Below are 26,970 nucleotides of genomic sequence, written 5' to 3'. Positions count from 1 at the left end.
TCACATTTTTATATTCAGTCCCACCTGAGATAACTAACACCAATCTTCACAAAAAATGAAAATTTTCAAATTTCAAAAATTCATAAAAAATTAAGGAATTTTTTGTAAGTGTTCTCACTCTATATGAGGCTAGAAGTGTATGATATCCAACTATAGGAAAAAAATATACTCTCATAAATCACTCCTTGTTTGTTATTTTTAGGTCTAAAAAGTTGATTTTTGAAAATTTCGATACCAAACTTTGGAGGTCATTTTGCCTGGTTATTTTTGTATTTAGGGTATTTTGTGTAATAGACAATGTTGCAGAGGACACTTTTCTAAAAACAATCATATCAATTGCAATGTTGTAACTTAACCCAGTGCAGAGATATTCAAATTTTCAATAATGTCTCCAGACTGGAAAATCGTCGCGTGCCTACAAATAAAAATGGCTGCCATCCAGTAAAGATGTAAGATAAATTATTTTAAAAAAACGTCTTGAACTTCTCAAATATAAGGCAATCACATATAAAAGAATTAAAACAGTTAAAAATGGTCAAGCAACCATCACTGGACCACTGCATGTGGATTGACCCAATAACAAAAATCCGCCAGCAAATAGAACAACGTTGAGTCTTTCAACTGTGGAAAAAGAATTTTTCTCCTAGTTACAGTCTGATTTTTAATTTCAACTGATATTTCATTAGTACAAAGTTGCAGTCGCTATCAATTCTTTACTGCAGTTTCTGCTGTCTCCCGCAACAGAAGAACCATTAGGAGTCAGTAGAAATGGTATCAGACCCCATGGTCTAGGGGTAGCATCTCTGATTAGTAATCATAATGTCCTCAGTCCCTGAACGTGCCACCGCTTAGATTTTGAAGAAAAAAAAAAAAATCAGCATTGGCCTAATAAATCAACCTTATTCTACCAATGTCCTTGTCAAAGAGGGCAGAGGTTCAGGGTACTCTCTTGCCCTTGGGCTTGTAAACTGACCCTAAAGACAGAAGAATCAGCAATGATCAACAGCATGAGGATGGGGGGAGGTGACCATGAGAAAAGTAATGAATAACCAATGAAAGGATAATGTTCTGCAAGTCAGAAGTTTGAAGTGGTAGAGAAGCTAAAAAATCTGAAAGGGGAAACGCAAATGCTCAATCTAGGTTTAGTGGGGGTCAGAGGAGTGAAATTGAAAGAAGACAAGGATTTCTGGTCAAATGAGTATAGCGTGATATCAGCAGCAGCAGAAAATGGTATAATGGAAGTGGGACTCATAATGACTACACATTATGAATAGGAAGGTAGAGCAGAGGGTGAGTTACCATGAACTGTTCAGTGAAAGGGTTGTTCTCATCAGAATCGACAGCAAACCAACACTTGACAATGATAGTTCAGGTAAACGTGCAAACATCGCAAATTGAAGATGAAGAGACGAGAAAGTACATGACAATATTGAAATGGTTATTCAGTACGTAAATGGAGATGAAAATATAATTGTCATGGGGGTCTGGAAAGCGGTTGAAGGGGAAGGAGTAGGAGAAAGGATTACGGGACAGTATGGGCTTAGTACTAGGAATGAAAGATGAGAAAGACTAATTGAGTTCTGCAATAAATTTCAACTAGCAATAGTGAATATTCTCCACGAGAATCGCAAGGGGAGGAGGTATACTTCGAAAAGGCTGGGAGATACGCGAAGGTGTCGCTTAGATTACATCATGGTCAGACATAGATTCCAAAATCAGATACTGGATTGTAAGGCATATTCAGGGACAGATTTAGACTCACATCACAATTTAATAGTGATGAAGAGTAGGTTGAAATTTAAGAGATTAGTCAGGAAGAATCAAAACGGAAAGAAGTGGGGTACAGAATGAAGAGATATGCTTGAAGGTCTCTAAGGCTGTAGACACTGCAATAAGCAATAGCTCAGTAGGCAATTCAATTGAAAAAGAATGGACAATTCTAAAATGGGTCAAAGTTGTAAAGCAAAACATAGGTACAAATAAAGTAACTGTGAAGAAACCATGGGTAACACAAGAAATACTTCAGCTGATTGATGAAAAAAGGAAGTACAAAAAGTTTCAGGAATACAGAAATACAAGTTGCTGAGGAATGAAATAAAAGGAAGTTTAGGAAAGTTAAGATGAAGTGGCTGCATGAAACATATGAAGAAGTCAAAAAAGACTGTTGTAAGGACTGATTCAGCATACAGAAAAGTCAAAACAATCTTTGGTGAAATTAAAAGCATAGGCAGTAACATCAGAGTGCAATGGGAATTCCATTGTTAAACCCAGAGGAAATAGCAGGTAGGTGGAAAGAGTACACTGAAGGCCTCCATGAGGGAGAAGATTTGTCTGGTGTGATAGAAGAAGAAACAGGAGTTGATAAAGAAGAGATAGGAGATCCAGTATTAGAATCAGAATTTAAAAGAGCTTCAGCATTCTTCTGCAAGCTTCTATTCTCTTCTTGTTTAAACTATTTATCATCCATGTTTCACTTCCATACATGACTACACTCCATACAAATACTTTCAGAAACAACTTCCTGACACTCAAATCTATACTCGATGTTAACAAATTTCTCTTCTTCAGAAACACTTTCCTTGCCATTGCCAGTCTACATTTTATATCCTCTCTACTTCGACCATCATCAGCTATTTTGCTCCCCAAATAACAAAACTCCTTTACTACTTTAAGTGTCTCATTTCCTAATGTAATTGCCTCGGCATCACCCGATTTAATTCAACTACATTCCATTATCCTCATTTTGCTTTTGTTGATGTTCATCTTATATCTTCCTTTCAAGACACTATCCATTCCATTCAACTGCTCTTCCATGTCCTTGAGAAACAGTGATGGATTGAGGAAGCAGTGATGGAAACAAAAGAAAGGTTCGAGACTGGAGTTAATATTCAAGGTGAAAGGATATCAAGATCTGCTGATGACATTGCTATCCTCAGTAAAGTGAAGAAGAATTACAGGTTCTGTTGAAAGGAACGAACAGTATAATGAGTATGGAATAGGGATTGCGAGTAAATCGAAGAAAGACGAAAGTAATGAGAAGTAGCAGAAATAAGAACAGCGATAAACTTAACACCCTAACTGGGACCACAAAATAGATGAAGCAATTCTGCTATCTAGGCAGCAAAATAACCCATGACAGATGGAGCAGCAGGGCATCAAAAGCAGACTAGTAGTGGCAAAAATGGCAATGCTGGCCAAGAGAAATCTACTAGTGTCAATCATGGACCTTAATTTAAAATTAGGTGGACTGATAAGGAATGAGGAGATTCTCTGGAGAATCATCAAGGCAAGGAATATGTGGAAAACACTGACAAGAAGAAGGGACAGGATGGTAGGACATCTATTAAGACGTCAGGGAATAACTTCTGTGGTACCAGAGAGAGCTGTAGAGGGTAAAAAGGGGGGGGGGGGGGGAGAGGGTGGTGAAACAGGATGAAAGATCTTTTGTGTTGAGCTTAAATTTTGTTTGGACCAGTCCATTGCAACAGTGCATCAAGGCTCCTGAGTGCTCTGAAGACTAAATTCACAGTGAGTCTTCCGCACAAAAACATCAGTATCTGAAACAGGACAAGTTTTGGAGTGAAAACTTGAATCTGGTAAAGGTAGACAGAAGGTATACCTGCTAATGTGGCAGCATCTCCAATTAACAAAGAAATGGGTAATAACTTTTATGAATAAGATATTTCTGAGTTTGCAGCTTTGTCGAGCAGTGGTACATCAGTGAGCTTTCAGCCAAATGCACATTGACCATTGTTAGGTGGTAATTTACTCCAATGTAGTTGCTGGCCACGTTCTAATACAGCCGTGGAACAGGCACTGATGTCGCTGGTGCTAAGTTCATTGCTGTGTAAGGCAATGTTTTTATCCCACTACTGCTGCACCAATTTCACACACTGCTCAATTGCAAGTCATTGTCTTTATCAGCAGTGTTATTAGGTATTTTAGTATCTGCGGCTTCTTTCATTATGCTATCCCGTAAATCATTAGTTCTCACATGATGACATAAATGTCATCTAATGCAATTTTATGCCAGTTTCCCAAAACTTGTGAGGTGTGACTGTTGCTTCAAATGTGGGTTGCTGCCAGATGTGTGCAACAGTAGTTTGGTCATGTACTTCCCACACTGATCTTCTGGACTCCTCACCAGAGCTGTAATCACTACTTATATACTATTTTTTCTACACTACATTTCAGGGATGAACTTTCCACACCAATTGTAAGTTAAAATGCAATATGTTTTCGTATCCTTCAAATACATAACAACTTATACTCCAATGGTATGTTAATGCCACAGATTACTAGACCATATTTTTCCTCAAAAGTTCATCTAGCTTCCTTTACAACATTTCAGTATTCTTAAAATAAAACTTATTCTGTAGTCTGTCCACCTCCTGAGCTGGACAGCGATCTCTTGCTAAGTCACCAGTACCGTCGTCCCATGCTGAAGATGTGTCTCATCCTTCACTAATTCTTTCCATATGTACAATGAAATAAAATCAATACACAATATCTGAATATTTATATTTTATATAATATTTTACGCTATTATTTTCTTACGATATAAATTACTTTTGTTGCATCTATTGTTGGTAAGAAAATGTAGAGATATGCCTCATTATCCTGGAGTGATATGTGTCACTACATGTGTTCAGATATTGCTGATTTTTCTGGGTAGTACATTTGCAGAAACCTCTCATGTTCAATCCAATGACAATCTATCGTGCACCCATTCTGCCTCACAAAATACTGTCTGCATTCACATGGTATTTGGTTAACACTGGAAATTCTAAGGCCTACATTATGTTTCACAGCCCTCATGAGTTGGCATATGTTAGCTAATGACCTGAGGACTAAGTTAATGTTATACCTCTCCAGGAGCTGGTTACCGTATTTACTCGAATCTAAGCCGCACTTTTTTTCCGGCTTTTGTAATCCAAAAAACCGCCTGCGGCTTAGAATCGAGTGCAAAGCAAGCGGGAGTTCTGAAAAATGTTGGTGGGTGCCGCCACAACTAACTTCTGCCGTCGAATATATGTAGCGCCACACAGGCATGCTTTGTAGGCACAAAGATAAATACTGGCACCAAAAACTCTGCGTCAGTAAAAAATTTAAAAAAAGTGGAAGACGAGCCTTTTTCCTCTGCCCAGAGTTTCGACCACTGCGTTTTGGTACATTATTCAACGAAGAAAATACAAATTCTGTATTGTTGATCTTTGAATGTAGCAGCATTTCAATGTACTACGAAAATCCGACTGGCAAGACTGTTTGGGATGTTTGTCAATATGGCCAACTCTACGTTCTGAATTTTTTCCTACCTGTGAGAAGAGATGGTTGCTAATAGGAGCTTTTATGAATTGTGAATCACATGTAGTATTCTCTTCGCCATAAGATTAATACGAATATAAACATTTTGCCATGTATTGTTTCGTGTTTGCTACTATCTCATTTAAATCCTGTCTGCCTAATAAACTACGAAACTAGAGTGAGACAACAGCAAACGCGGAAGAATATACATATCATGTCATGTTTATATTCGTATTATTCTTATGCCTGATAGTGATACAGTCAGAAATGAAGCACGGCAACTGACTAGATTTTTAAATCTAAGATGACTCTAATTTCTGTGCAGAATGTAATGAACTAAAGAGGCGCCTGCAAAGATTTTCAAATGGAGAAAAATTTTCGCTAAAATTTCGTTCAGAACATCATCTATCATACGCAGTCTATTATTTGGTTCTTGTTGATCATTATCAAAGAAAGAAGTAGTGTAAGTAACAACAAATGTTTCGCTAATGAGACGACTCCTCTCTATTTTTTATTTGTAAGCGGCGGTAGCGCGCACAAAAGCAAGCCACGCCGCGAGCGGCGACAGGCCGTAAACACGCACTATCAGAATGCGACAAACAATGCATGACACAGTACAGTAATGCATTTTCAGCGTAGAGTTACGTAAACAGCTATAACAAAGAGAACGGCACTTATCAGATCAAAGAAAAATAAGCAATCAATCCAAACCAGACGAAGCACGTGAAAAAGGAAGGATATCCGTATAAATACGGACGGAGCGCGTGACGCGTAGCAATGGCTACCTGGTAAACCGTAACTGCTAAGCTTACGACTCGAACCAAACTACTGCAGCTGTAACGTCATTCATTCGACCTAAATTGTGTCTCATATTACAACTAGGCGAACTTTGTTTCGATTTGGAGGTGCGACCTAAAACTTCTCTCCCCCCTTGAATTTCGAGTCTCAAATTTCAGGTGCGGCTTAGATTCGGGAAAAATTTTTTCCTTGATTTCGAGTCTCATTTTTCAGGTGCGGCTTAGATTCGAGTAAATACGGTAATCTTCTGTAATTGGACCACATCATGGTAAAAAACGCAACATTTTTACTCTTCTCCTTTGTGGTGGCACGCTTGCAAGTACCACCTGCAGTTGCATGTAATATTTGTTGTAACCAGTTACACTGAAGTCTTTCCAGCATCAGAGACACCTTCTTCTTCATAATCCAAGATCTTAAGAAATGTGCCAATTTGGTCCAGGGTGCAGATACCGTTTCTATATGAGCAAAATTTCCATATGCTGTAGCTCTGACACCCACTGGGTTTTTGGCAAACTACGATGGCAAGGAAGGGCAGGGCACTGAATTACCCTAAACTATGGAGCTGTTTTCAAGAACTCTCCTCATTTTTCATGTCTGTGTGGTCTGACAACAAATTTATCATTGACATAATGGTAAAATTATCATGCTTGATGGTTGGTTAGCGATATTGGGAGCTAAAAAGATTCCTGTCACAACATTGTTCATCTGATCAAAATACTCTCTGCCATAGAATAAATAAGATGACATGGATGTCCTTGAACAGTCTGCCACAGTGCTATCAAAGAATTCCTAAATTTCATGCTTTCAGTAATTGGGGGTGCCTATGAAGGAAAAGTGAACACAGTTAAGTGGGAAAGTCACTCAGAATCCCACATCAAAAAAATTCTAAAGTGATAGTTTGAAGATAGTTGGCAAAGAAATACAGAACATAATATTTTTTTAAAAAATCCTGGTTATTGGGGTCGAGTGACTAGGTGCCAATAAAACTCAGAATTCTGAGTCCAGCCATCTGCATGATCTGGCAATGCGCAAGATGTGGAAGTTTCTAGGAGGGAGGGTTGTCTTTTGCTCAGGCTGTTATGGTACTGTATGTGCTCATGGTCTAGTGGTAAACATTTCACACTTGATGCAGAGTTGTGAATTTGAGTCCTCTCTTTCCTTTATTTTTTTAAAAGTGTATTTTGGGTGTGTGCTAAATTATCAATACATGCAACCTCAAAGATAGTTTGCTACACTTTCTAACCAATTAGTAACAGCAGATCCTTCCAGATACCACCTGACATCTGCACATCTATCCAGTTGATTTAGACATGGCACACCTTGTGCACATTTCTGCACTTGCATTGGCAAGCACGAAATTATTTCTTGTTTCAGTCTGATTTTCTGCACCAAATAATTTTGATAAACCAAGTGAAAAAGTGCCAAAACATAAACATGTAGTTGCTATGAGTGTATTTATTGAGTTCTGATATTTGACTTCTGCATCTATATCTACATCAACACTCTGCAATCCACCTTATGGTTGGTTGGTTGGTTTTTGGGGGAAGAGACCAAACAGCGAGGTCATCGGTCTCATCGGATTAGGGAAGGAAGTCGGCCGTGCCCTTTCCGAGGAACCATACCGGCAAATCCACCTTATGGCATAGAGTACCCCGTACCATTACTAGCCATTTCCTTTCCTGATCCACTTGCAAATAACACAAGAGAAAAACGACTATCTATATGTCTCTGTACGACTCTTGATTTCTCGTATCTTATCTTTATGGCCCTTACATTCATTGTGTGTTGGAGGCAGCAGAATCAATTTGCAGTCAGTTCCCAACGCCAGTTCTCTAAATTTTCTCAATAGTGTTACTCGAAAAGAATGTTGCCTACCCTCCAGCATTTCCCATTTGAGTTCCTGAAGCATCTCTGTAACACTCGTATGTTGTTCAAACCTACTAGTAAGAAATCTTACAACCTGCCTCAGAATTGTTTCAGTGTCTTCTTTTAATCTGACCCGGTACAGATCGTGAACACTCGAGCAGTACTCAAAAATAGGTTGCACTAGTGTCCTATATGCAGCCTCCTTTACAGATGAACCACACTTTCCTAGAATTCCCCCAATAAACTGAAGTGACCATTCGCTTTTCCTACCACAATGTCCACATGCTCATTCCATGTCATACTGCTCTGTAATATTACACCCAGATATTTAAATGATGTGACTGGTTAAGCAGGACATTACTAATGCTGTATCCGGGTATTAAGGGTTTGTTTTTCCTGCTCATCCAGATTAACTTAATTTTTTTCTACATTTAGAGTGAGCTGACATTCTTCACACCAACTAGAAATTTTGTCTAACATATCTTGTATCCTCCTGTAGTCACTTAACTTTGACAGTTTACCGTACACAACAGCACCATCAGCAAACAGCCACAGATTTCTGCCCACACTGTCCGCCAAATCATTTATATATGTAGAGAATAATAGCAATCCTAGTTGTTAGCCGCATTATAGCCCAGATTTAATTTCCACCTGTGAAAGAGATTCTCAACACTGTGTGAACAGCACCAGACTCCTACTGACAATTTCCATTGATTCCACAGCAGACTGCCAAATTGTTGTGGACCCAATAAACAGGTGTTACATTCTCATACATCATCATGCCCTCCCCTCCCCGCGCCCTCCCCTGGTGGAAAGCAGCACATGCTGAAGGCTACTTAGGGATGTGAATTGGGAGGGAGTGACAGGATGGAGGAAGGAGAAACACTCTGAGTGCGGGGACAGTGGGTTAGGTGATATTGAGGCCAAGACAATTGCAGGAGTGGAGGATGTGTTTTAAAGATAACTTCCACCTACGTAGTTTGGAGAAGTTGCTGGTGGAGGGGTGGTTTCAGATGGCTTGGGTTGTGAAACAGCCATTGAAATTGAGCACGTTTTGCTCAGCTGCTTGTTGTGCCACCAGGTAGTCAACTTTGTTCTTGACAACAGTTTGGCAGTGGCTATTCATCCTGGTGGACAGCTGGTCGGTAGTCATACCAACATAAAAGGCTGTGCAGTGTTTGCAGCGAGTTGGTATATGATATGGCTACTTTTACAGGATCCCCGGTATCTAATAGTATTGGAAAAGAGTGTGACAGGACTAAAGTACATGGTGCTGGTTGGGTGGATTTGGCAGGCCTTGCATCTTTGTTGTATGATCTCTGTGGCAAGGGGCTGGTACAGGTATCTTATCCCTGTGGCAGACTAAGGTGCCCAATCCACCCACCCGCCACCTCCTACTCCAGTCCTGATAAAGGTTTATCCTACCCTATCCGAGGCCAGGCCACTTGTGAAAGCAGCCACGTTACACACCAACTCTGCTGAAACCGCTGCACAACCTTTTATTTTGGTATGACTGCCAACCAGCTGTCCAACAGGATGAATGGCGCTGCCAGACTGTTGTCAAGTGCAAAGTTGACTATAAGTTCAATTTCTATGGCTGCTTCACTACCCAAGCCATCTGGATCCTTCCTTCCACCATCAGCTTCTTCAAACTATGAAGATGGGAGTTAACCTTACACTACATCCTCCGCTCTCATAATTGTTCTGGCCTGTCTCAAGTAACCCACTGTCCCTGCAACCTCCACCAAACGGTTTCCCCTTCCTTCGTTTTGTCACCCCCTCCCAATGATGCTTCCCACCAGCCTCTACAATTATACCTGCTGCCCCTCCCTTCCACATTCCTAGCCAGCACACTAACATCCCTCTGAGCCACTAGCCACCCTCTCCATTCCCTCTTCTTACCTCTCCCTCTAATCACCCCACCCAACACTACCCCCACCCCAACCAGCCCACCTGCCACACCACAAAATAGCACTGGCACTATCAGTCTAGCCATCACCCTGGAGGGGCCCCTCTCTCTCTCTCTCTCTCTCTCTCTCTCTCTCTCTCTCTGTCTGTGTGTGTGTGTGTGTGTGTGTGTGTGTGTGTGTGTGTGTGTGTGTGTATACTCTGCTTGAAAGCTCCAAAAGTTAGCAAGTTTTCTTTCTTTTGTGTGTGCCTATCAAAGACTCAATGCTTATGGTTTTCAGTAAGTGGTCTCCTTTAATACTAAAGTAGTTACATTCTACAAGACCTTTTCTGCAACATTTATATGTTTATCTGCATAATTCTGTAATCTACAGCTATATTATATAAAGAAGCATAGTTGATTCAAAAAATCTCAAAAAGTTATTGACCGATTTACTTCAAATTTTTATATGATTCTCTAATAAACATTTGGACAGACTGAGGCTGTATACTTTTTTTGAACATTATATAAATTTTCTGTTAAAACTGTCTGTGAGAAAAAAAAAATACTGTGCTGTCCTATGAAAATGTGTGGTTTTATTTTCTTTCTCAGACTCGGTTTTAATTATGATAGCAAGGCAGTTAACCATTAGACAAATTGTTTCTCCCATATGTATTGTTTATCCATTTATATAATTTATAAAAAATTGTGGACACTACAATGTTTTATTTTGTTTTCTTCCTCACAGTTGGGTTTAACAGAAAATTTGTATATTGTCAAAGTTGTATTTATGGCTTATCAGATGATGATAACATTACCAAGCAATCTGAACCATCCAAAACTTTGTAATGCTGCCCATTTGCAGATTAAAACTGTGAAAAATAATCTAGCAGCTGGAGAGACCCCACTCATACTTAACCAACAGATAGGACATTCAACTACAATGGAATTGATTTACTATCAGTATGTGTTTACCATGGTCAAGTGTATCTGCCCTTTTGCTAACACTTACCATACAATGTACCAGGATCTAAAACTATACTCGATACTAATAGGGAATAGGCTATATATGTTTTAAGCAATAATTATATAAACAAATGTGCTGTTTTGTTTTCTTCCTTAGAGCTGGTTTTAGCTGTGATAGAAGAAGCCAACGGCATTGCGAAGCTCTGTTGGGCTTGGCTAGCACTTGGACGGGTGGCCATCCAGTATGCTGAGTGCTGTTGGCAAGCAGGGTGAACTCAGCCCTTGTGAGGCAAAGTGAGGAGCTACTTGATTGAGAAGTGGCGGCCCCACTGGCCAGGAGAGCGGTGTGCTGAGCACACGCCCCTCCATACCCGCATCCAGTGACGTCTGTAGGCTGTGGATAACATGGCAGTTGGTCAGTACCGTTAGAGTTTTCTGACACCTGTTCAGACAGAGTTCGGCTGAGAAGGCCTTTAAAAAATTAGACAAATTTTTCGCATGGTCAGTTGTACGGTATCCTTTAACAAACTGGTAGTTCAGAAGGTCTGTCCATACCCTTACCATATGGTATCCAAAAAATGAAAAGTTTGTATCTTCTGATGATGTTTCATAATTGTATTGTGTACAAATAATTTAATGAAAAACCTTAAAAACAATAAAAATAAAAATGGAAACAAAGGAGTCTTTTTCATTCATATTCTTTATGCTTTGTTGTAATTTCAAGTTCCATACCTTCAAAGTGGGCAAAGACAATGAGAAGCCAAATTTTGAGCCCTGCCACAATTCCCAGGGTTTCCCAGATTAGAACGTATATCCAATTCCCACACATATTTGTTAATTGTGAGGCATTGCTGGATTCCATAGTGAAGGTGTAATTGTGTCATGAAGTTTGTCGAAGATGGAAGCTCTTATGCAAATGTTTTATAGAAATAAATTTACTGAAAGTGAATTGTCAGCTATATTAGGTACAGATGTTCTTTGTGTTGGTGACACGTGAAAATTTATGCTGGACTGGGACTCGAACCTGGATTTCCAGCTTACTGTGAATGGTTGCCTTACCATTAGGTTGTCTGTGCAGCCTTATTCTCACTAATATGGGAATACTGAGCATTCAGTGATGAAAGTAAGAAACTGTAGCATAGGGATGTAGACCGTGCAATATATGGGGTCTGGGTGAGGGGGAAATCTGGGTTTGAGTCCCAATCCGGCACAAATTTTCACACGTCACCAACAGGCAAGACATCCACACTTAATACAGCTGACAAAAAGTTATTCACATTAAGTGAATTTACTTCAGTTTAATTTTGAACATCTGTCAGTTATAGTCAATGCAAATAAAATTTTTATAAAGAACCATTCAGATACTAATGAGAGTTTAGGCGCTTGTTTAGTAACATCAGACACCGCTGATGGTCAAAATCTCTGCTTTCAGTAGTTGTTATAAGGTTTTGCTAAGAGGCTTTGTGTGAAGAAAAGCTAGTGGTTCACAAGTAAGCCACAGGGCGGAACAAGTCTGCAAAATTGTATTATGCTGTTAGAGTTCATGGAGTGTCAGCTACAATATTTCATATGATAAGTTTAATTACTAGTTGGCTAAGCTTTATAACTTTGCACTGAAGTTTACACAAACAAAGTTTTAATTCTACACCAACCCTCCTGTTATCTTACAATAGCTTGCACCCAATTTTTTTGAATATACATTATCTTGAACTTTTTGTGTCATCTTCCTCAGATTTACTCACACTCGAACATTTTGCATTCTTTTAGCAAAACTGCTGTTTTTACCTAAGGTAGAGATTAGCTTTTAAGAAGTTTTTGTTGACATCAGTGATTCTTAAGCTATTGCTGCGTTCTTTGGACTTTAGCGACTATGAAGTTACCATCATACAATAAATGATTATTTTATTAATCTTCTTATGCATTTTTCCTGTTGTCTCATGTGTTGCTCACGAGACATGCAAACAAACCTAAATCTACATAATGATTGAGAAGTTCAATTTTTATATTGTTTTTGTATTTTGCACTGCATCTCTGAACCATTCACATTTTGTTTTTCTCCTTCGGTCTCCCTTTCGAAAGCCACATTCACGGGTCCCACTGGGTGAATAGATTACTTTTTCAGTGCTTGACTTAGGAGGGGGAGGGGGGGAGTCCCATTAGGGAATTTTAAAAGGTAATCAATTCCTCTGAATAAATATTGTGATTTGGGGAAGTAGTTAGTTGTTACTTCTTAATTTTCACGTTTTATGTCTTCAGGCCATTAACCATTGTTGAATGCCCCATCATAGCTGCGGTTTCCTCAGGTTAATGGCAACAGTTTGCTTAAATCACTACTCATTCTTCTTGTGTCTAGCTAGAAAAGTACTGATGGACTGGTGAGAATTTCTTATACCGAAAGTTATCTGATCACAGGACTCCTATCTACAATGAAATGCTTAAATTATGAAGGGTATGATTCACACCTGAATAAGGCATTTCCAACCCTCAGCAACAAGACACATATTGTGCACTGAGGCTAACAAAGCACAATTAGTATCAATAGAAGAGTGTTCCTTATGAGAAAATGAAACAAAAACAAACTGAGAAGCAACAAATTTAGTGATTGAATCATTCAGTTTCATGAATTTCAAACTCTTCTTATGTAACTGCTGTCACCTCTTCCTTTTCTAAAGTGCACTGAACCAATCTCTCATAAAATCATTAATTGTTATTTTATCACTATAAAGTTATTATGGGCAATAACGATTAATAAGAAAATGAAGCTATGTACCCACAGCACACTATGCAGTTGTAAACATAACCAACTCAAACTGATGTAGCCGAGTGGGGTAGCGTAGTGGCTAGCACATTGGACTTTGGGAGGATGAGGGTATAAATCCATGTCTGGCCATCCTGACTTAGGTTTTCCGTAAGCAAACACCAGGATGGTTCCTTTGAGAGGGAACATCCAATTTCATTCTCCATCCTTCCCTAATACAATGACCACATTGTCGACAGAGCGTTAAACACCAATCTCATCCTCCTCCTCAAATTAACATGAAACTATGTGATGCCCATGGCACATAGGTTGGAAGTCACTTTTGTATCAGCAGAACAGCACTTCCCATTTATTCTGGTAGCCAATATGCAGTTACTGGTGGTGAGTGCTGTACTGCTGGCCACGGGACAGTTTTTTCACCAGTGCAGTCAAACATTTCAAACAAACAGTCTCTTTGGTCTCAGAGTAGAGTCACTTCTTTTAATGAAACATATAGAAAGAGAAATATTTTTCACTTTTGATACTCTTTGACATTCCAAAAATATTGACAGCATATTTTCCCTTTGGCAAATAGTCACCATAGCTTCATAAAATAATAAACAGTGTGTTATTGTAACCCATATTTATTATTCACATATGGGCGTAGTACGGCCACGCAAGGTACAATCAATCAATATCACTTTTGGTGGTTGGCATTCCTTTGTGTCCACATTCATTTCATCCATTCACAATGAAGTCTCTTTCTTTCATCAGGCCACAGTGTTCCAGTCCGTTTTCTAATTTCCCTCTGACCAACTTTCCAATCAAATATCTTTTGTCTGAACATTTTTCCATCTGTAACGTCTGCCTGAGTTATACCAGCTACTTTAAGATCCTCCTTAAGCACAGTGATCCATTTAATTGGCTCAGTTTTGGCCTTACTTCTGTTTTCATGGCATTCGGCTTTTTGTTTTGTCTTGAAACATAATGGGTGTCATTCTTTTAATATGCCCATAAAATGCATGCCTTCGTTTTCTCATGTCACCATGTATGTCTAAGTTGTATTCTTCTATTTCCTTATTATTTCTCAGCTTATAAGTTTCTCCATCAGTAATTTTGGGGCCTAATCTTTTCCCAACATTTTTGTGCCATAAAGACATTCAAGTTTGACTACAGTGCTGTAATGCCTAAGTTCACTGAATTAAGAAAGTGATTTTTATTATAAATATTTTGTGTTAATCTGAATGCAGTTGCCATTTTTTGACAGTGAACTTCATTTGCAGCTTTCTTGTATGATTTCCCCCGAGTATTTAAATTGAGAAAGTTTTTATTTTTCCAATATTATGAGAAGGAAAGTTGGTACTCACGATTCAGCAGAGATGCTGAGTCGCAGATAGGCACAACAAAAAGATTTTCACACTTAAAGCTTTCGGCCAATGGCCTTTTGTCAATAGACACACATATGTCCACACACACACACACACACACACACACACACACACACACTCATGCAAACACAACTCACACACATGACAGCATTCTCAGGCAACTGAAACCACACTGCCTCAGTTGCCTAAGACTGCAGTCGTGTGTGTGTGAGTTGCGTTTGTGTGAGTGTGCGTATGTGTCTATTATTGACAAAAGGCCATTGGCCGAAAGCTTTAAGTGTGAAAATCTTTTTGTTGTGCCTATCTGCGACTCAGTGTCTCCACTATATGGTGAGTAGCAACTTTCCTTCTCATAATATTGTTACATTCCATCCTGGATTTTACATTGTTTGTTTTTCATTTTTCCATATTTCGTGTTCAAAAACTTTGGTGCTTGCTTGTTGCGTGGCATATATTCTGTTTCTTCGAATTATATTTGTAGTCCCACTTTTTCCTCAACTTCTTTAAGGATTTCAATTTGTTTCTGAACTGTGGTAATATCCTTAGATAAAACTGCCAGATCATCTGCAGAGACGAGGCAATCTACTGTAATATTACTTCTACCTAACTTGATTCACTGATCTATATTTTGACTCTACTTTTGTTCTTGCCATTCTGTAATTACCTTTTCCAAAACATAGTTAAACAGTAATGGGGGGGCAAGACTATCTCCCTGTCTACACCAGTCTTTATATCAAATGGTTCAGAAATTTCTCCCATGAATTTAATTTTAGAGCTGGTGTCAGTTAACATTTGTGTAATCAGTGTTAAAAGTTTTATTATCTAGCTCTTTTTCCTTTAAAATTTGGAAAAGAGATTCACGGTCAACTGAGTCATTGGACTTTTTAATGTCCACAAATGTACATACAATATTGTTACTAGAAATCCTTTAGTGCCTAAGGATTAGTTTTAAATTAAGGATTTGTTCCAGACAGGTTCTGTTGGGTCCACCTTATTCATTGTAACCTTATTCACTACTGAGACACAGGAATCAAAATAATTTTCTTCAAATGAAACTATGTGCTTTCTTGTTTAAGTAACAGTATTTCAGGAGGATGTGTTCTGCTGTTTATACATTCTCCATAATTTAGTACATTGTCAGCTATTTCTTTATTGTGACTTTTCACTTTCCCCATGGATCTGTTGCAAATACACTTCTCAGGTTTTCCACCAGAAAATATTGTGAAAATCCCACAATATTACAGTGATACACTGAGAAACAGGAACCTCTAATTCATGACGGGCACAGTGCGAATTACGGGATGCAGTGCATTGCGGAGATTCAATACGGCTTTCGGCAGCACAGCCATTGCCCTCAGCACGCATGCAGAAGGCCTCTGATTGGCTCCTGGCAGGGGCACTATGAGTGCAGCTTTCATCCAACTGTGGGCGCATCCCCACACATACGTATTTTCTGCTCCTGGTTTGATAGATTTTAATGCCACCACATGACTATCATCCATCGTATTTTGCAGCAGTGCCAGCAACTACCATCATCTGATGTACTGAGAAACTGTATGGATGAAATATTGTGGGATTTGCACATTAATATCTGGTGGCAAACCCAAGAAGAATATTTACAATTCCTCATTACTAAAAATCATTGTAGACTTACAAAACATTTGCATATTAATAAAATTACAACACTACATATTGTATGAGCAGCATGAATTAAATGAACTGCGGCATATATCAGAATACGCCTGATCTAAGCAAATTTACTTTTACTTCATTCACGTCTTCAGAAAGGAAATACGCAGTCATTTAAGTTTCTCTCATCTAGGTGAAGCATTTTATTATCCAGATAGGCATGAAATTCCCCACATGAATATCAAGACAACCTAATTTTAAATTCATTTGTACTACATGTCTACAAATATGACCACTTCTCAGTTTGGCTTTCATTAAGGTTTTTACAGACAAAGCAATAAAAGAATTCACAAACAATGTGCTAGCAGAAATAAACAAAATTAATTGTTCTGTTCGTTTATGTTGTAACCTTGCCAAGGCGTCCGATTGTAGGGATCACAAAATCCTACTTGGCAAACTAAAATGTTATGACATTAATTACATTCCTCTTCCATGGACGGAGTCTTACATTCATAGCAGAAAGCAGAAGGGTGTTATTGACTAGTGTGCCATAGAAAGGGGGAATATAACGTGGGGCCCCACCAGGCTTGGTACTGGGCTCATTCTTGTTCTTAACCTACATAAATGATCTTCCAATGACTTAAAGTGTTTTCAAAAATTGTAATGTTGGTTCGGTTCACTACACAAAGACACTAATTGACAGTCTAAACTTAACATTAGGAGAGACAGTTCAGATCATAGGTGACCAGGCCTACAAGTGATTCAGTTCAAGTGTCAATCTCACAAAGACTCATATTATGAGGTTTAAAACAAACAGCACTGACCTGAAGCTACAGAAGTAGATATTAACATTCACACACTAAATGAAACACAGTGTGTAAAATTTTATTCCATGACGCCCAGACAGATAAAAAGTTAAAATGGAATCGACACACAAACTACTTAAGCAGCTCAGTTCAGCAAGTTCTACCCTCAGAAGCCCCTCTCACTGTGTTGATCAATTTTTAGTGGCTTCAGCATAAATAACACTAAGCAATGTAGTCATAGCTTATTGTTGCCCAGATGAAGTTTCTATCATTTCATGGTCTTTTATTAATGTATATCTTGACTCAATGCACATTGAAGATTCTCCTATCTAAAATTTATATTTCTTTTCTGTTTAAAAATGTAATAATATTCTCAGATAAAGCACTTTTGCATGAAGAATCCTTGAATTTGTATGAAGTTCAACATGCCTACTTACCCATAGGACGTATAATGTAGGCCTACGTTAGATTTCGCAGTGTCAAAATCTGTATGCTGTCTTTCATCAAAGAAATGCCTCATCTGTTTCCTCCTGTGCCAGCACTGTAGATAATCCAAGGGAGTGCACTAGACAGAAGCTTTGATTTGCTTGCCCTTTAATTGGATCCAGTAACTAACTATACTTTGGTCAAATTATTGTGCCCTCATTTGTTCCAGCCAGGCTCCAATTGCTTGTTGGATCCTATAGGAATACTGGAGGGGACACGCAGCTAAGAACTCTGAGTGACTTGTTGCTTGACCGGATCAGCTGACCAGTTCTAATAAATAGTACATCAGTATGATTTTCTATTGATATAGCTACATGCAAGACCAGATTTCCCAAATGCTCTTGTCACAATCATTTCATGGACTGTGATACAAATAGTAACGTTTTACTTATTTTGGAGGGTACACTTTTTGAATTTAAGTAATAAGTATTTTATATCACCAGGAATTTTCTCTCTTTTCCATCAATCAAACTTTTTACTAGTCTCACAATGGTATACAACATTCAAAATTGGACTGACTAGAACTCTGTGTAGAACCCCTATGTAGATGAATCACACTTTCTTGGAGTGTTATTAACTTGGTGAACCATATATTAATCTGTATGGTTATCCCTACATATTACACAGTTCATAATGTTTTCAGTGATCGGTTTGTGACTAAATGATATTTGCTTATACTGATAGTAAACTGCCATTTTCTGTAACCTTCTTAGACATACATAGTCATGCATATATTAAGCAGAACTGTGAACTATACTGAAAGCTTTCTAAAAATCAGGAAATATTCCATCAACTTTGAGCCCATTATTTTGTGCTTTTTGAGTCTAATGATGATAAAGAACACACATCATTTCTCATAACAGATGTTTGTAGGATCCATATTGACATTTAAAGAGTAATAGAATGTTTCATGGGATCTACACTGTGCAGGGTTTGAAACAACAACTCAGGCTGAGCATGGTATGCTCAGAGGCATGCACTGCCATGCGGTGACTCATCAAGATGGAAGATGGTTGGCACACAGAAAAGACTTGTCATAGCTGATGTGGACTGCATATATGACGTGGCTGTTTCCACTAGTAACTCTAACGCTGATAGTGTTGGATATTTCAGCAACATGAATGGAAAATGATGTGCTGAGTGATATGTGAGAAGTCTCACCCTTGTGTCTTTCACATGCATATGACCTAAGGGACAAGGCTTTGGAGCAGAAAAGGCACGAAGACAGATCAGGCTGTTTCACAAATAGGGTAGACAGTGGAAAACAACTTTGGGTGAGATAAGGTGGAATTTAGACAGAATATTTGTCATTTCATGGGATGAAAATAGGTACTTGCAGTTCTGCGGACGTTATGTTTCAGCTGTTCTAATCGACAGTGATATTAACAAATAGAGATGTTGACATTTTCTGCTCTAACAGAAAATGGAATGAAAATCCAAGAATATTCATAACAAATTACAATTGATTGCCCAGCAAGGACTCAAACTCAGTGTACAAGACATCTCGGCAGTTTGGATTATCAGGAGTAATTCGTTAATAATTTATTGTCAATCTAACATCATCTTTCACACACTTGGTAGCTGCTGGTGATCTCTGGCACCAATTCCCTTCGCACTGATCATTGTAACTTGTCTACTGTTTGCTTAAATATTTGCATTACTATTTGGATTATTTGCTGTGGTTGTTCCATGCATGCATATATAACTGTACCCTTACAAATACAGATGGTTGGAGAATGGATGCAAGTCCAAAACTAATCACCATCAATAAATCTAGGTGACTTCTTTATGCAACTTACGATGGCACTCCGACAATTTATTTCATTTCTTTCACATTTGAAGCTGTGACCCACATCCAGCATAAGCTCCTTCAGAGCATGGCATCAGCATCGCACCACCACCTCCTGTTTTCTGTTGAATAAATCAATTAAAACATGTCTGTAGGTGGCCAATAGGAGGCTCGAGAAAGGGATGATGTGATTTTGCTGGCCACATCTTGGAAAGCAGAGTGCAGTTGAGTTTCTCTCTTGGTTTCCAGCTTTCACATACAGCAGACAGCTTCCTGCCAGCTGGCTCTGCACTGCATGACCAGCCGCCAGTGAAACTTGATGTGAACCACGTTCACTCCATCGTCCTACTGCTTATCTCACATCTGACATCAATTTATACGTTGTAGTGGATTATGGTCAGGATGATACAGGATGGCTATCAGAAGGCAGTTGTTTCAAAATGAAAGGCCACAAAGATTTATTAACTCGTCAACTATTTATCATCATTTGTTTTATAGTGTGACAATGATGAACAAATGACTGGATGGATGAATTTGAGCTGATAACTTGCTCGACAAAGAAAAAATTAAGAGAACTTTTACGATGAAAAAATACAGAATTAGAGGTACAATTCAGTTACTAATAAAACATTCAGTCATTTAGAAGGAATATCGCACTCTGAAGTGCATTGTGTACAGCTTTGTAGCTTCCTGACAGATTAAAACCATGTGCCATACCTGGCCTTGAATTGGAACTTGTCTTTGGTTGGCAATGGTCCTACTGGCTGACCCATCTGTGCATGATTTGTGACCCTCTCCTTCCTCGCAGCTTCACTTCTGTCAGTACCTCTGTCCTGCTTCCCAAACTTCACAATTGCTTTCTCACATAATTCCCTGAATTAGTACTCCTTTCTTCCAGGAATGCATTTGTGAAGTCTGGAAAGTAGGACAGAGGTACTGACAGAAATGAAGCTGAGAGGACAGATCACAACTCATGCTCTGATAGGGCATACAGTAAGAGTATTAACACCTCCAAAATATAAATTTTGTAGGTCTTAAGTCAAAATGTGTGTACAAGTCATCAGCTGTAAACCTAACAACACAAATAAAACGTCTAACAGGGAACAGAGCTATATTTCAAATTCAAATTAAAGTTATTTCTCCATAACAAATAACCTTATACCACACTGTAATTCATAGTCATAAATTAGAAAGGTTTGTATCACCAGGATACAGTCATAGTCGTATACACGGTCCTCACACTTAGTGTGACCACTGCCTATGTTGGGTGTTAATGTGTAATAACCACTCGCAAAGAGCAGATGGCAGCACTAGCAACGGATGATGTTTAAAGCATGTTGGAGAACGCAGAAAACAGTGCAGTCATTGATTTAATGTGGAAACAGAGTGATTTATCTGACATCCATAGAGGCATGATTATTGGCTTTTGGGCCAAGGGTGGAAGCATTTCCAAAATGGCTAAGTTTGTAAACTGTTCTAATGCCGCCATGATTAAAGTATACCATGCAAGGCAAAATGGTGCAATCCAAAACCGGCACTGAGGCATCTTGAGTCACATATGGCAGAGGTGAACAACAACTGCAAAGATATGTACGGGCGAACAGGAGTTCTACTGTTGAGCAACTGACCACGCAGATGAACCAAGGGGCTACCAGCGGTGTCTCCTCAATGATTGTTTAGTCCCTTTACCCTACACAGCAACCAATGAATTCTCAATGACCATTCACCGAACATTGCTGCATGTGTGCATCTGCAGCAGGCACCTGGTTCATGCCCCCATGCTAAGTGCTGTTCATTGGTGATAAGGCTGGAATTTGCTCGCCTGCTTTTCAACTGGTCATCCACTGAGTGGCGACAGTGGCCTTTTCAGACGAATCAAATTTTATGCTCCATCGGACAGATGGCCGTTGGCATGTAAGACCCTACAACATTGGCGGACAGATCCAGGCTGGAGGAGAGAGCATTATGTTCTGGGAAATGTTTTGTGGCATTCCATGGGTGATCTCATCACTCTGGAAGGCACTGTTCATCAACACAAGTATGCACATCTATCCTTGGGGACGATGTTCACTCCACATACAGTTTGTTTTTTCCTTGACATGATGACATCTACCAACAGGAGATTGCAATCTGTCAGACAGTTCACAGCATACATATGTGGTTCAAAGAACACCAGGATGAGCTTACTGTACTCGCTTCACCACAAATTTCCCCAGATTTAAAAACAATCGAGCCCAAAACAAGAAAAGAAATTCTAGTAAACAAGGGCTCTATATTGCATACCTTAAGAGTTATGAGCACTTGTTTATTATTGCTACAGTAAAACACATCTCTTCTTCCGAAGGTCATTGCATTTCAGAGCCCATGTTTCCTGAAAACTTTTTCTTGTTTTGGACAGCACTCCCTCCTCCAAAAATAAGGAAAGCAAAGAACTTGCAGCAGAAGAGATTTGTTTCACAGTACTGATGAAAAGTGCTCATAGCTGTTGAGGTTTGCAATTTAGAGCCCATGTTTATCAGACTACTTTGCTTTGAATGCTCATTCCTATCACATCTCTCAATCTTCCTTGGACACCTTGCATAAACATGGCAAAGAAATATTTTAGTTAGGTTTTTTTCCTGGTAAATAAGTTAATACAGAAGTTTTGACACTACTTTGCACCTGATAGCAAATTTACAAGTATATATCAACAAGGTAATAGATTTCTTTTGAAGTAATTTTTTATGTCAGACTAACTGGCAATGAGCATACATACCAACAGATTTTAAAAATGAAAACATGAGAGATTAGAAGCATTTTTAATGTGCATTTCTTCATTGTTTATATAGACAATCTGGGAAACAACTTTGTTTCATAAATATTCAACTTATTATGAAAATAAAAAAGGACAGATTCCTAACAAGGAACACAAAACCAGGATGAGAACTTTAAACAGAAGTTTGCTACCTTTTGGGGATCATTTGGATTGGCTGTCAAAACCTTTAAAAAGAAAACCAAGAATCATAAATTCATAAGTAACAGCGGGTAAATGAAGAGGAAGAAAGATAGGGTTTAAGGTCCCATTGACATCAACTGAGCACAAGCTCAGACCATTTCAAGGATGAGGAAGAAATTTGGCAGTGTCCTTTCATAGGAACCATCCCAGCTGTTGTCTGGAGGAATTTAGGGAAATCACAGAAAACTTAAATCTGTATGGCCCGATGCACATTTGAACTGTCATCCTCCTGAATGAGAGTGCAGTTGGTTAAATGAAGAGACTGCACCTTTTTATTAAAATAAATAAATAAATAAATAAAGACTACAGAAGGTGCTTTTCTAAGAAAGGAATTACAAGAATAAGCTTACATTAATGACGTATATTAGTGAATATGAAACAAAAATATTAGAATATTATACTGAAATAGAAACGACTAATCAGGCAGAATAAAATCAGCAAGAAGCTAGGGTCAAAAGCTTGTTACATATCTCAAGGGATAACTAGTGAAGTGTTGCTAAATATACAATTCCAGAAATTGGTTAGTGATTCGAAACCAAAAACAAGTATTGAACTAGAATACATTACAAGGAACTTGCAACATATCAGTATTTACTTGTACAGCTTTCAGGGGCACGTAGCTAACTGTTGCTAGCTAACTGTTGCATTGAAGGTTATATATCCATTGCAATTTTGTAACTGGGTCTTTCAGTAGCACTACATATGTTTTATATTGGAATGGTGGTGCCCATGATTTTATCATTAGCAAAAAGTAACAACTGTATGAAAAAGGAACAACAGAAAGATATGAAACCAAACATAAGAGCAGCCCCAAAGCAGTTCTTCGTGAGAATAGGAGTCACTCAAATACGGTATTTAATCTAGGAGCTAGAATCGCTATGTGTAAGACAAACAGTGAACAAGTTGTTCTAGTCTTACCTGGAAAACAGTATGCAAAACTTAGAGATAATTCACACACAAGATGATGATAAATTTTTATTAGAAGAATTGTCAGGCGAGGACATAAACATAGGAGTTCTTCAGGGTAATATATTGCGTCCAATTCTGTTCTTCATATTAATGACGTCCCAGACATTATGAGACATAAAGGGAAAGTGCTCTTTGCTAATAACTGTGACATCATAGTCACTGACAAACACTAGAGCTATTAAAGACAGCATATGAAACCCTCAGGGATGTTTACGATTAAGCAGTATGTAATAAGAACATAAAGAAAAAGCAAAGTATGCACTTGAGAATAATTAGGAAAAACAACTCTTTCGCATTAAGTGTAGATGATATTCTATAGATTGTCAGTTAACATGGAATGAACACACAAAGATATTTCCAAAAGAATGTCATCAGCATGTCATGCTCTAAGTAGTGTTTAATAATCAATTTGTAGCAACCAAGGTCTTGCGCTGGCATACTATTTCTAGATATACTCAGTTCTTGGCCATGGTATTCTTTTCTAGGGATTGAAAGTGAAACAAGGACACAGTTTTCAAACTGTAGAAGAGAGCCACAAAAATAATAACAAGGGGTGGTAGTTGTGCGCATTGTAAAGAGCTATTTTTTTTAAAAAAACTGGGCACTATTATTGAAACATGTGAGTAGGTACATCAACCAATCTATGGTGCATATCAGGAAATTTTGTGTTTTGTTCATATTCAGCAACTGTATTTAATGGTTTGAAATAATCAGCAACCATTTGCACAAAATAAATTTTATTTCCCTGACTGGTTTCAGGCACCTAGTGCCCTACTGAAGATTATAACTATTACATGATTTTCTTACAGCACTATGAACCACATGACCACAGCAACATGCTGCATGCATCTTATTTTTGACACTCACAGGTAATGTGATTGTTACAACCTTCTAAAGAAGAGCAGCAGATGCCTAAAACCACTTAAGGAAGTAACATTCCTTTTGTGCAACTAGTAGCTAATTATTTCAATAAACAGAATGGAAAACTTTACTATGGATTGCACTGACAGTTCTATCCATAATCAAGGAACATGGACCAGTTTGGACTTACATTTAGCAAGAGAAAACAAATAAAAAACTCAAAACAGTTTTTTCTATTAGAGAATAAAGTTGTATACTGTAACCAAGGGCATGAAAGGCTACTAAAATACCTCTGTTCAAAATAAGGAAGAATTACATGAAGCATAATTGAATGTTAAGCAGGCTGGAGCTGGTTTTCCAAACAGACTGCAGTTAGTGCAAGAGGCACAGAGGTCTCTATAGGGACTTCACTCTAGCAGGACATGATTGAACGACTGCATCAATATACATGATGTATAATCCCAGAACAAAGAACAGTAATGTTCGCTATATCTTTAGTGTTTAAGCAGTCTGCTACTTGACTGTTGTGTACAGAAATGTGTGTGTGTGTCGTTTCATTTAAGAGCAATAAAGTAGTATTCACAGTGTATACCCCATTAGCACTTTATTCTGCACGACTCCTACTACGTATTACCTACAACTCTTTATGGTCCAGAAGTCAGCAGCAGATGTCCAAAGTGTGTGCTGCAAAGAGGAGCAAAACTATATTTTCTGTTATCCGAAGCAAAATGTGCGTAAATCAAAGAGTGTTGTACAGTATGGACAAACCGAATAAGATGGTGTAGCCGTTGTTACACTGACTTAATATTCGGTAGGATGGAGTTCACTCTGTACAGCCACTCTGACTTAGGTTTTCCATGATATTCCTAAATCACTTCAGACAACTTTCCTACCATCATAAACCATACTTAGCTTTTTTGTATGTGTCAATGTTTTAAGCAACAGATTTTCATTATATTACCATGTCAATTCACAAATCATGGTGAGACGATCCTTGAATGTACAAAAATAGGTAACTAAATCTGACATGTTACTAGAGCATAAAATATTCTTATGTACGCAATTCCTGCAAAACGGGCAAACGTTCCAGAATTATGATGGGTATCTCTGCAGTCACATTTTAAACTGGACGCACAGATAAAGGTCACTGGTGGTGTTATATTTCCGCTTTATGGCGAAGCAGTCAACACTTCAAAAATATGATAAATAAACTATTTTGCCGTACAATGCACCGCATATGTTATAATGACTTGCTGAAAGGACTGAATATCAGTATGTTTTAGGCTTACCGAATTCTCTATAGCTTCTTTTTCTTCCATTAATTTATTCCGTAATTCGTGACATTTATAGAGATTATTTGTATCGCTTCCGAATTCAAGATTAAGTTTAGAAATAACTTTTTGACGCAAATCTGTTTCCATTCTTCCAATATACATCCACGTATCGGCACTTCGCTCTTAGAACACAAATCGATCTTCTTGCAAGAAGGTTCGGAAATCGTACATTACCGTTTTGAAGGAGAGGGAGGCTAATTGATTTAAAAACAAAATCACGAGGAATAATTACTTTCCTTATACCATATGCCAGAATGCCACGTTTATTTGTTTTGATACTTCACTAGTAGTATACAATTCGAAACTATACACTTTGAAGATTGACAAGTTGTCCTCAAGTCAGAGAGATCGTTTATTTCCCTTCACTTAAAGGCCAACTCAGACTGACCGGCACTTTTCGTCAAAGCAGAACGGGGGTGAAACATTATAGGGATTTGGGGTAACATGCTCTTTGTTAGCTTCGAGCGCTTCAAGTTTATCAATCCATCGACTCGCATTCTTATTATTTATGGTCTCCCCAGTTTTGTAATAAAAAAAATAGCAGATGTAATAGTGCATCCACTCTGTTCTCTTATGAACCGTATGTTTGTCAGTGGCTGTTTCCCTTCATCCTTAAAAATGGCAGTCGCTACTCCACTGCACAAGAAAGGTGACAAGTCTTGTCCTAATAATTACCGTCCAATCTCCCTTGTAGCCATCATATCAAAAGTAGTGAAATATTGCATACAGCTCCAAATCAGTCAACATCTGTCTGTGAATAATATTCTTAGTGACTCTCAGTATGCCTTCAGGTCCGGCCTGTCAACGGCAAAAGCAGTTGAAGATGTTGTTTCATATATATTGTCATCATTCGAATCAGTTAATGCCACTCTTGTGGACCTCAGCAAGGCATTTGACTCTGTCTGTCACAGGATACTACTAGAAAAACTGCATTGCTATGGTATTAGAGGCTCAGACCTATCTCTGACCAGATCCTATCTGTGCGACAGAAAATAAATTGTGCATTATAACAATATGTGGTCAAATGCCTTGGATATCATGCATGGTGTACCACAAGGCTCTGTGTTTGGACCTTTACTTTTTATAATATATGTAAATGACTTGCCCAGCACCATGCTTTGTAAATCCACACTCTGTGCAAATGATACAACTTT

The 26,970-nt window shown here is 38.4% G+C and overlaps 1 protein-coding gene across 1 annotated transcript in view; it reads right to left on the bottom strand.

Annotated features, from left to right (window-relative positions):
* The window catches only part of LOC124777270 (RAD50-interacting protein 1), a 119,162-nt gene extending 93,019 nt beyond the window's left edge, over positions 1-26,143 (bottom strand). The window contains 1 exon segment of the mRNA XM_047252602.1: positions 25,772-26,143. Coding sequence (XP_047108558.1) covers positions 25,772-25,918 — 147 coding nt within the window. The 5' untranslated portion in view covers positions 25,919-26,143.
* Positions 26,144-26,970: the final 827 nt, after the last annotated feature.

The sequence above is a fragment of the Schistocerca piceifrons genome, chromosome 2 (assembly GCF_021461385.2).
Source record: "Schistocerca piceifrons isolate TAMUIC-IGC-003096 chromosome 2, iqSchPice1.1, whole genome shotgun sequence".
Lineage (NCBI taxonomy): Eukaryota > Metazoa > Arthropoda > Insecta > Orthoptera > Acrididae > Schistocerca > Schistocerca piceifrons.
The sequence above is the reverse complement of the archived record's forward strand: the minus strand, read 5'-3'. Positions and strand labels throughout refer to the sequence as shown.